The sequence below is a fragment of the Eumetopias jubatus genome, unplaced genomic scaffold, assembly GCF_037043125.1.
Source record: "Eumetopias jubatus isolate StellerSeaLion01/CBP00866 unplaced genomic scaffold, mEumJub1_p1.0 scaffold_8, whole genome shotgun sequence".
NCBI classification, from domain to species: Eukaryota; Metazoa; Chordata; class Mammalia; order Carnivora; family Otariidae; genus Eumetopias; species Eumetopias jubatus.
This window is the reverse complement of record NW_028274814.1, coordinates 95871126-95883195: the sequence shown is the minus strand read 5'-3', so window position 1 is coordinate 95883195 and position 12070 is coordinate 95871126. Positions and strand designations below refer to the sequence as shown.

General features: G+C 42.8%; 1 protein-coding gene across 1 annotated transcript in view; it reads right to left on the bottom strand.

The window, feature by feature from the left end:
* MYRFL (myelin regulatory factor like) overlaps window positions 1-12070 on the bottom strand; it is a 112827-nt gene that overhangs the window by 33348 nt on the left and 67409 nt on the right. The window contains exons 11-13 of the mRNA XM_028110742.2: window positions 9635-9835; window positions 4470-4578; window positions 3387-3496 (exon numbers count right to left, since the gene is read on the bottom strand). Coding sequence (XP_027966543.1) covers window positions 3387-3496; window positions 4470-4578; window positions 9635-9835 — 420 coding nt within the window. The remainder of the gene's footprint in view (window positions 1-3386; window positions 3497-4469; window positions 4579-9634; window positions 9836-12070) is intronic.

Sequence of the window (12070 nt, the reverse complement as noted above, 5' to 3'; positions counted from 1 at the left end):
TCTCATCTCTTTCCTCCCCATGTCTGATCCATCCTCTCTACTGACTTGATGTTTTGACACTGTGCTTGCTCCGCATTCTGCTTTAGCCCAACCTTCTGGGCCTTCCCAGGTCACTTCCCAGCCACTCCTCAGCCTCAGGTCACCAGATCTGATGCTTCCAGGGAGCCAGAAATCCAGAATTTGTGTGAGGATCTCCTCATTATTTAAAAATAGGTAACAAATTTGAAAATTTTTAAAACACCATGAGGAAAAAAAAAAAGTCTTCAGGCCAGTCTTGGCCACAGGCTTCTGATCTGTGACCTGCATCCATAACCTTTCCCTTATTGATGAACATCTTCACCCGTGCTGCAGCTTCCCCTCGGGCCCCAGCTGCACTCCCAACTTCCACACTCCCTGTCACCTCTGGACATTTTCGTTTGAATACTCAGCTGACACCTCAAACTCAAAATTGAATTCATTTTCCCACGAGGAAACCACTTTTCTGTCAGACTTCCTTATTTTAATGGAACCACTTCTCTTCCTTTCAGTGAGATTCAGAAACTCAGCCATTAACTTAAACACATGCTTACTGAGAACCCATAATGTACCAGATACTGTGCTAAACAACACGGGATTGACAAGGCACATTCTCTGACCTTGAGAAGCTCACAGTCTAGCGGAAGAGATATGGAATAGAAAGAATGACAACACAATGTGATAAATACTCTAGAAGATGTATATTCGGTGGCCTGAGCCAATACAGAGACAAGATCAATCAAGGCATCACAGAATTCATTAATTCATTAATTCATTCAGCCAATATTTATTGGATTCCTAAGGTACTCTAAGCCCTGGGCTTGAAGCCACAAATAAAGTATTGGAGATACAGCTTTGAAAAATATAGAAGATTTTTGAGGTCATGCAATGAGCTGGGAAGGCTGGTGAAGAATAAGTAGGCAAATAAGATCCTTCCGGCTAGGGACAGAACTCTCCAGGCCATCGTGAAGAAGTCTGCAGTGTGCCTCCTGCACAGAGGTCTGGAGCTGAGGGGCCCGTTGGGGTTTGCATCAAAGTCCTCTCTTTGATGCAAAGGCACCTGTCTCTAATTACACCAACATGGTGCCCACACAAATGGGTAGCAGACTGGAAAGCAAGAGGCTCTCTGTACATCTTGCTTATTGTACAATTAACAGTGAGCATGGGACAAGAGTCACATTACCTGTGTTCTTAATAAGAAATAATAAAGGGGCTATTCTGTGAAGTATTTATAATGTAGTGGAGAGATATTCCACAGTGTTGAGGATTACACCAGTAATTGAAGTCTCTCCTAGGGAGTGAGCCAAAGTGGAAAGCCAGGCCTCAGAGCATGGGGATGTTCACCTGCTCATAGTGTTACAGGTTCGGAGAATGAGTGTGGCCTTGGTGAAGGCTCCATAGATTGAATCACTGCAAGATCCTGTTATTAAGAGAATCACAACTTGTCTCTTCTGGACTCCTGTCAGTTGTATTTACCTATAAACCGAATGCTGCCTTGGTGTAGACCGCCGCTCAGAGGACAAACGAACCTGGCTGCTTAGACTAGGAATACCACCCGTTATCTTCCCAAGGCTCTGGCCTTCTTAGGAATGAATTTGGGTTGTAGCCTCTCCAGGGGGTAAAGGCGTTGGGTAGCCCTCAGAACCGCTGCTGCTAATAATCCTGACTATCCTCATTCAACTTAAGTTTGATAGTGGGCCAGGGGAGAACTAATTATTCTCCTACAGAGTGATAATCATAAGGCCCTGGGCAGATGTTACCTACACAGAAATCGCAGACATCTCTTTCCTGGGTGTTCTAGGGGAGGGCCACAGTCAGAAGTGACATGGCTGCCACCAAATGAGAAACCCCAAGAGCCCCACCTTGGCAGCCTAATGGCACACTCCCAGGGCTGCACCCTAAGCCAGACAGCTGTGCCTCCACGGTTTTCTCTCACCCAGGAAGCTTCTTAAAATGCGAGAGAGTGGGGGTGACCTTATGACATGAATACCTCGGAGTATCTCTTATCTTATATTTTGAGTAAATAATGGGAAAACTTCACTACTGTATTATTAAAAATAGATTTCTCATGATACACCTCTCAAGGGAAGTGATAGCCCAGGTCTGAGACCAAAGAGCTGCTTCTACTCAAGACGGGTGTGGGAAGCAGGAGAAAGTAACCACATGTCTGCCACTCTACCCCTGCGGCCCAGGGCAGAGCAGGCCATCCACACCCCAACAGCTAAGTATTTGTTGCCCAAGAGCCCAGAGGAAGAAGACTGAGGAAGGTCCCAACATGGAAAGGGACCCTCCACCTTGCTGCTCCAAGTGTGGCTTGCTGACCAGCAAGATCGGCAAAATTGGCACCACCTGGAGGCTGGTTAAAAATGCACGCTCTTGGGTCTCACCCCGTTCCTGCTGAAATCAGTCTGTATTTTAGCAAGTTCCTCCACTGATTCATGTACACTTTGAAGTTGGAGAAGCACTGCCCCCGTGAACTGACAAATTACAAATTAGTCTCCACTCAGACATCTGTCCCTACGACTACAATATTCCCATGTCAATCAGTTTTCCCACCAGCATCAAAGAGAGCAGTGCAATGTACAACCCATCAGCAGCGGGGTGAGTCTGCAAACCTTGCCACGACGCAGGATTTCACAGAATTAATAAACATGACCTCGGAGACCGACTCAAGTCACACACACAAAGCAAGCAAGGGAATGGCAGACTGAGACCCCTTTACCCTGCAAAGGGGAGCTCAGCTACTAGGGCAGGGACATTCCTTCAAAAGAGAATGATCTGAATACCAAAGAATTAAGACAGGCCCTTGGGAAAAATGACAAGGCTCATGAATATCTTTGCAAAACTGACCAACTTTATGATTGTGCTATGAAAGTGGAATATACAACTTTGTTGAGAAACTGTGATTTCAAAAAAAATCAACACTTCATTCCACCTTCAGTCATTCTACAAATCCCATCATTCTATTTTCATGCTAACCTAAATTGTATTCTGTGAGATAAACTACACTCTCAGAAGTTCTAGTTCCATTTTTTAAGACAAATCTAATCACAGCTTGTTGTCACTATTCCACATGACGCCAGGTCCTCGTTTTAGGTGCACTCCTGGTACGTGGACTTTACCCAGGCCAGTCTCCCTCCAACATTAAGGCCCTGACCTCTCCTGTCACTGTTACATACTCCTTTTTCTTTTTCCCTTAGGGGGCTTCTTTTTGGTACCTATGCCCAGGGTGGCATGGCTGATACCAATTACCGCAGAGCTCAGCGAAGCTTTCTTGTTTCCTGGTTGGATGTTTCAGTGCATTGTGAGGCCACAGAATAGGGGTCCCCCGTGGGGTTGTCACTCCAGAGGCAGATTGATTCTGTAGTTACCTTATCGACCATGAGGAAGTTCGGCAGCGTCTCTCCATTTTCGCAGGTGACATCACCAACATCTCTGACAGCTCCAGGCAGGATCTCTCGTACCTCCTGGGCAATCATCCCTAGACCCAAACACTCCAGCTCGTTTAGTCAGGAAAACAGCTTTCTGGAGAAAATCCTCCCAGGCCTACATCAAAATGGACTGCTGACAGCCCCCCAGGACATCTTTGCAAATAGATGCTTATTACCCCTTTTCAGCCTTTGCTTTGATCTATGATACGTTTGAAGCAAAGAAGGAATTTTGAGCCCATAACCACTATAGGATGAAAAGCAGAGGTGTAATTTTCCTCACTTTTCCTTGAGACTCTGGGCCGAATGTTGGGAGGAGTGGGCAAATACCTTAAAATCTCTGTATATAGAAGTAAGAGTGGGGCATTAGCTTGATTTCCTTTTTTCCTGCAGGAGGATTTGCCACCTAAACGGCCCCTGTTTCTTTAGGATTCCTGGGTTGGGGTATCAACACCACTTTGCCCCTTCTCTGACCTAGACCCACCTACTCGGCCACCTCCCCTCTCCCAGGTCCGCCCAATGCTGCCCCTCTTACAGTTGGAGCTGTCATCTACCCCTGAGCCCGCATTGCATGAGCAAGATGGTTCCCATGAAAAGAAACTATGTATTCAAAATATTCCACCAGTACCGTGGGGGTGCAGGAATGGGGCGGGGGGGGGGGGTGTTGCATAAAGATGACACAGACATTTCTCTGACCTCTCCCATTCGAGTGAGTGTGGATTTCACAGAGAAAACCAAAGCCATAGCACACACCCTCCAGATAAAGAGGGAGTTAAACTTTTGAGTTGACAACACAGGGCGCCTGGGTGGCTCAGTTGGTTAAGCGACTGCCTTCGGCTCCGGTCAGATCCCGGAGTCCTGGGATCGAGTCCCACATCAGGCTCCCGGCTCAGCAGGGAGCCTGCTTCTCCCTCTGACCCTTTCCCCTCTCATGCTGTTTCTATCTCTCTCTCTCAAATAAATAAATAAAATCTTTAAAAAAAAGAGTTGACAACACAAAATTAAAAAGGTAATTAGTGTGCATACCTGTTTGATGGGAAGTGTTTATTCCCATTGAAGACACGAATTCAGGTTTGTAGTCATACTCCACGATCCTCATTTGGGCTATTCGTCTTAGCTGTTCATTTGTGTCAACCTAATTTAATGAAAGAAGAGCAGATTTCAGCCACTTAGATGATTTCCTATTCAAATCAATGCCCAAAGGGACCTAGAGAAACTAGGAATGTTGACAATGGGACCGTTCTTTCCTCTTGTCCAAACTGTTTTAAGAGAAATTTATGTTTTTCTCCTCAGAGAAACCCAAGCTTCAAGGTCCATATCAGTAACTTCTATTCACGGACAAATTGAGACAGAGTTTTTATATCTAAATTACAAAGTGAAAGCTCCCTCATTCACTACTCTTGCCTTTTTTTTCTCTCCTCTGAGAGGCAAACTCTCCTTCTGAGAATGGAGACTGATCGCTTTGGAGAGAACACAATCGCTATTCGTGAGTGCAAGGGATCGTTTCCAAATGAACATACGGTATAAACACCAAATAAATATAGGCCAACCTTGTATTTACAAATTGAAAAGGTTTAATAAAAGTAAAAAATACCTTTAAAGAATGGAAATATCCTATATCATTGAATTCCTTTTGGACACCTTGCTGGAGAAAATTTCCTCAAGTGGCAGGTTGCAAACCTGTAGTGCCCACCTGCGAGGCCTTCCAGGATCCAGACTTTTCTCTCCTGCAGATGGCTTCTCCCCCAAACCACTCTGGTCAGTGATGGTATGCCTCTCTGAGTTTACTGCTCTCATAGGTTACTAAAGGTATTCCCAGCTCTCACTGCAAATTCCTCAAAATAATGTCACTAGGTCCCAGCAAAATGACAACAAGACAATAGAGTGAATTTCTCCTAAAGCCAAATGTGTTTGATTCAAAGGATCCTCTTTTGAGGTTTGTTTTTGTTTTTGTTTTTAATGAATTCATGGTACTAGCAGAACCTATTTTTTTTAATGACCTTATTCTATAAGTAAAATGCTGGCAGCCCTTTTTCTTTTAGGATATAACAATTACAAAACCAGTAGTTTCTTGGCAATTAAAATTATACTGCCTGGACATTCATCCATGTGTTAGAGTAACCAAAAGTGCTTCGTTTTTCTTGTTATATGAAAACCCCTGACATGGCCCTCAACTCCTCCCTTGACCCACTCTGTTGGGTGAGTGGGAAAGCTCCTCCAATATCATTAAAAGCTCCCTGTCCTTCACTAGTTTGGCTGATTGTAAAAGGTGGTGGCTTGACACTTAACTGGCTAAATGGGAAAAATTTACTTTAGGTTCTTCTTGGGAAGTATGATTTTGAGCTCACTGTTATTTTGATACCTGCTATTATCAAAAGTTTGCTTCAATTCTTTCATTCATTATTTTGTTCAACTAACATTTACCAATCACCTTCAACATACCATGCACTACACTAAGTGTTGGCACTTTAAAAAATGATTGCCTTTTAAAAGTTTGTGCTCTACTAATTGTGAGACCTGAATCCATAAAGCTCCTAGAAGAGAACATAGGTAGTAATTTCTCTGACATCAGCCATAGCAACATTTTTCTAGATATGTCTCCTACGGCAAGGGAAACAAAAGCAAAAATAAACTATTGGGACTACATCAAAATATAAAGCTTTAGGACAGCAAAGGAAACCATCAACAAAACAAAAAGGCAGCCTACTAAATGGGAGAAGATATTTGCAAATGATATATATGTTAAGGGATCAATATCCAAAATATATAGAGAAGTTATACAAATGAACACTAAAAAACAAATAATCTGATTAAAAATGGGCAGAGGACCTGAATAGACATTTTCCCAAAGAAGACATCTGGATAGCCAACAGACACATGAAAAGATGCTCAGTGTCACTAATCAACAGGGAAATGGAAATCAAAACCACCTTACTGAATGACTAGAATCAAGACGACAAGAAATAGCAAGTGTTGGTGAAAATGTGGAGAAAAAGGAATACTCATGCACTGTTGGTGGGACTGTAAATTGGTACAGCCATCGTGAAAAACAACATAGAGTTTCCTCAGGAAGTTAAAAATAGAAATACCATATGATCCAATAATTCCACTGCTGAGTACCCAAAGAAAATGAAAACAGTAATTCAAAAAGATATATGCACCCTATATTTATTGTAGCATTATTTACAAAAGCCAAGATATAGAAGCAACCAAGTGTTCAGCCATAGATGAAGGGATAAAGAAGATGTAGTCTATTCATTACAATGGAATATTACTCAGCCATTAAAAATGGTGAGATGTTGCTTTCTGTGACACCATGGATGGACCTAAAGGGTATCATGCTAAATGAAATAAGTCAGACAGAGAAAGATAAATACCGTATGATTTTACTTATATGTGGAATCCAAAAAACAAAACAAATGAATTGACACACAAAAAGCAGAGTCAAGCCTATAAATACGCAGAACAAACTGATGGTGGCCAGAGGGGAGGAGGTGGGGGATGGGCAAAATGGGTGAAGGGCAGTGGGAGATACAGGCTTCCAGTTCTGGAGTGAAGTCGTGGGAAGAAAAGGTGCAGCAGAGGAAATATAGTCAGTGGAGTTGTAATAGCATTGTACAGTGACTACACTTGTGACGGACAGAGCATAACCTATAGAGACATTGAATCACTCTGCGGCACACCTGAAACTAATGTAACATTGTGTGTCAACTGCACTCAAATAAGAAATAAATAAGCAAAATAAAAATTAAGAAATATTTAAAAAATAAAATAAAAATAAATAAATTCATAGGTTTTCTGATTGTCTTGACCTTGTGTCCTACTTTTTTTAGGGGATTACACATTCCAAGTTTCCTAAAATTTGGACTTATTAAATGAACATTAAAAAAACGTTTGTCATCTAGATAGGAAGGCAGCCTCATCACATATGATTACATTACAGTGTGAGAAAGGCAGAGTGGTAATGGAATTATGAATAGAGAATTATGGCAGCTCCAAGGAGGTCCCTAAAATATTCCTAGGGGAGCATAAAGGAAGGCTTCCTAGAAATAGTGAAGCCCCACGGAGATCTGGGCTTATTTTGGTTCTCAAACAAACTCTGGCTCTTTTCACTCTGGCCTTTGGCTCAGGGCATCCTCCCTGCCTCAAAAGCTCTTCCTTTCCACTCCTAACTTCTCCTGCCCCAACGTAAACATCCCTTCACCAGGGAAGCACTTCTTGCTTTACAACACTTAGGAAGGGTCCCTTTGCCTTATGTGCTAACGGGAGCTGTTATTTTCCTCCATAGCGACCATTGAAGTTATCACCAGGCTACTGATTGTGTCAATAAATGAATTACATATAATTTGCATCTTATACAAGGAAATAATATGTATTTATACAGCTAAAGAATGCTTCACGTATGTGAGCTGAGAAGACATGCTTAACACAAGTGAGTTGAACATGAGCTCTCCCTGTTCATAGGAGAATAAACAGAGGCATGGAACATGTCTGGGCCAAGGTTCCTGGGCCAGCAGTTGCCTGAATCAGACTAAAACCTTGGCCTTCCACCAGAAATTGGGCTTCTCTTTATCCCATCATGTTGCCACAAAGCAGGATGGGGATACAGAAATTCCACATTTAGAGCCTGGACTGGGGAGACATTTGATTTATCCGAGAAGGCTGCCTAGAAGAGGTTTGAGAAGTTCTAGGGAAGCTTATTTTAAGACAGTATGTTTTCTTCAAACCAAGACATTTGGTAAGTGAATTCTGGGTGGTAGCCTGGTGGTAGCAGGAGGGGTTGTAGAGGACTCTTCCGACTTGCCACCTTCATTTGCATTTAGATAAGATCTGGTGGGGAATTGTACAGCCAATTGCAAAAATAAGTTTCAGTTGGTGTGATCTGACATGCAGACAGTTTATCTCTCTCTAAAAGTCAAAAGCACAATATCTAGGACTGGGATTGGGAAATGTATGTGAGAACTTTCTAGCCCTGAGAGTTCCCAACCGGCAGTAGGTCACAGCTCTTCTAACACGAACCACAGCTTTGCAATCAGCATAAAAGTCTACAATTACAACCATTCTTTGGAATCCACTCAGCAAAGGAGGACATTCCTTGGCCGGTTTAGAAAAACCAGCGCACATTTGCACTGGGAAAGGAATGCAGTCTGGAAGAATGGTCAATGATTTACAGATTATGTCTCCTACTAACTAACAAAGACTAAGGAAAGGAGGTTCAAAAACACAATTCTGCCACAGCCTCAAACATGCTTATAGGAGAAGCAGGGTGCATGAGAAGGTGGGGAAACGGTAGAAGCAGTGAATGAGAAACAGAATTAAATGATGGAGGAGCTAGAACTGAGCGTGGTCTGGCTAAGGGATAAGCATCTTAATCCTAATCTCTTAGGTCTTCACAGCAGTTGTGACTTTCCAAGATGATTCTTACCTCAATGGGTTAAAAACTATAAAAGACTTGGTAGGATCAAGCAGGGAGGCACCAGAGAGGCACCGTTTCCACCTTCTAGATGAAGGCAGTGGGTTTGGGCCAAGTTGTCTTATCTAGGCCATGTTGCTGGGATGAGCCCAAAGTGGAGAAGCACCTCCTGATTTCCAGGCCTGATTTCTGATTTCCACTCGGTGACTATCTCTCCACAGGTAGGAGAAGGTCTTGGCCTGGAGCCTTAGGCGATGGGATTGACCTAGCTGGAGGGAAGAGGGAGAGGAGGTGCTCCTCTAACTGCTCCTCAGAGAAAGATGATGAGTGGGAAGACAATGGCTGACAGGGAGTCTGGGAGGCTCAGGAGAAATACGGGCAGGACTTGGACTGAGACAGTGCCTGGAAGATGAACAGGGAGAGGGATGTCTGGAGACGGTGAAGGAAAAGGCAAGCTCCAGAAGCTGACAGTGTGTGCAAGGAAGGGCGTGGCCCGTGGCCGGTAACTCAGAGATTTTCTGCTTGTGAAGCCAGCGCCGTGCTGTCATTGCCCACCATTCCTGTCAGGTAAATCCACTCTCCTGGGTAGGAAACACGTTACAGTCTCAGCAGAGATGCCTGTCGGCTCCTATACTCACAAGTGTTAAGCCCTGTGTTCGTCTCACACCAATGGGACACATGTAGAGATGCCCTTTGCAAGGCATGTCAGTGTCCAGGAGCACCCAGCACACCTGACTCAGGTGTCAGAGGAGGTGCCCAAGGCCTGCCCCGTGCTCACCTCCTGGATGTTCTGCTTTGCCCGGCTGTCAGAGGGATGCATAATCGTCCCCATCACTTTCATGTTGCCACAGACGACCAGGGCTTCATCCGGGGCATCTGTATTTATTCCCACTCGACTATGACAAACAACAGATTCTGGAACTTGCCCTCGCTGCCATAATGCATCACTGTCATTTTCAAACTGCCCAGGGTTGGAGGCCTGGAAAAAAATACATAAATATGTTACAATTAAAGTTGTAGTAGCAGGAATAGATGATTGCTTTATTCCTCAGAGCAAAGGAAGACAGAATGTTATCTAAGTCTTTCACCTGAGAATCAGATGGGACATTCTGACATATCCAAATAACGGTGGCCCCAGGCTGAGCCAGGAGGGCTCCCCTAACTGCTCTGCTCCCCACGAGCAGGAGCTCAGGGTGCAATGGTTTGGGACGTCCGGGCTCTATTGCAACTGTCTGGAAATGAGAATGTGTCAGTTACACTGGGTGGATGATAAGGAAGAAGGAAAATCAAAATGACCTTTTTTTCAAGGATAAGAGTAATGATTTGAAACCAGAACTTTACATCAGAAGATATTCTAAGCTTATGAAAGCCCAGATACATAAAAATACTTTGCATTTAGCTAGCCCTTTTATAGTTTCAAAACACTTTAGTGTTTATGATTTCACATGCAATTGACAAGCAAATGACAGCACAAATATATTTAATACACCTCAACTATTCCCTAAACACAGATGACACTGAAGGAAGAATAACAACAGCTACATTTGTTGTGAGCTAGTCCACTCCCCCATTCTATGAGGTATGTACTATTAGCCTCATTTTATAGATATCCAGAAGCCTCCAAAAGGATAAACAAATTGCCCACGGCCACAAACTAGTAAATTCTGGAGCTGGACTTACGCTTCCTGTAATGATTAAATAATGATTCTAACTTTTCCTATTAGAAGTAACTCTGGCCGGGGGTGCCTGGGTGGCTCAGTCGGTTAAGTGTCTGCCTTCAGCTCAGATCATGATCCCAGGGTCCTCATACTGAGCCCCAAGTCTGGCTCCCCACTCAACAGGGAGTCTGCTTCTCTCTCTCTCCATCTGGCCCTCCCCCTGCTTGTGCTTGCTCTCTCTTAAATAAATAAATAAATAAATAAATAAATAAATAAATAAATAAATAAAGGAACCCTGGCCAAATGCAGTCTTCAAAGAGAATCCAAGTGAAATTATGAGAACCAGACAAAGTTCTGGAGATTTTACTCTTAAATAAAATTCTTTGCTGAAGAATTTTTCACTCTACTGTCTTCCCTCCTCCCCACCTCCTGTGGCTGAATATATTTCCAAATATCTCTAAGTAAGGATCTCTGAATCCCTCCAGATCCTCACAACAAAACTAATTTGTTTTTAAAATTATGACCTATTGTTCTAAATCTGATTTTTGTGTGTTTGAGGCAAGTTGTCACAAATTCAGACAAACAGCTTAGACCCTGATCATCCAAAAAGTCAACACTAATGCAATGTCTTCACTCTCTGCCTTTCTGGGCAGTGCAGGAGACATTGCAAACTCAGGACCTGAATATGCATAGATTATCTCTGGAGAATACTCAAGACACCAATAACAATGGCTTCTCCTAGGACAGGAACTGAGAGATGTAGAAACTGGGCTGGGAAGGAGATTCACTGCTCAACATACATGCTCTTGGTATTGTTTGGATGTTTTTTTACCATAAGTATGTGCTACCCATTTGAAAATAATAATTAAAAAACCCCCACAAAATTTAGTTCTTAGCTTGGGTTCAGTGAAAGAACTTTTAGGTGTCTTCAATTTTTTCATTCTCGCCTGTTTGAACCCTGAGCTGCTTGGAAGACTCAACCATTGACATTTGATAGACAAAAGCAGTAAATGAATAGAAAGTAACAACTTTGAACATTATTTTGTGTGAATTCACTTAAACAAAGTGCTTGCTACAGGGTCCCCAGAGCCCCCTTGGTCGTGAACGGCAAATTGGTTTTGACTCAAATCCTTTTATTGCAAGGAATCGACTAAATCCAAAGGTATACCATATAAATTTTGATGCATTTTGCTCTACTCTGAACATAATGAGCCACTTCAAGGAAACAAAATAGACGGTGATGGATTTATTTTTTCTTAATGAGCTTCAGGATAATTATTATCATAAACTTGATATCATGTTGGAACAGCAGATATAAGCAGACTTAATTTTTTAGAACAATTGTGACAATCTCACTTAGCTTTCATCAGATGAAAATTCAGATCCCTAAAATATGTTCAAGTCATTTTGGGAAGGGCCACAGATCTGCAATTTTCTAAATATATAGACCTATGGAGGAGTCCTCCTCATCAGTAATGGGAAATGTTATAAAGTCTGTGAACTGTTTTCCTTTCTCTGGTATCCACAATCTTAATGGGTTAAAGCAAACTGTAATG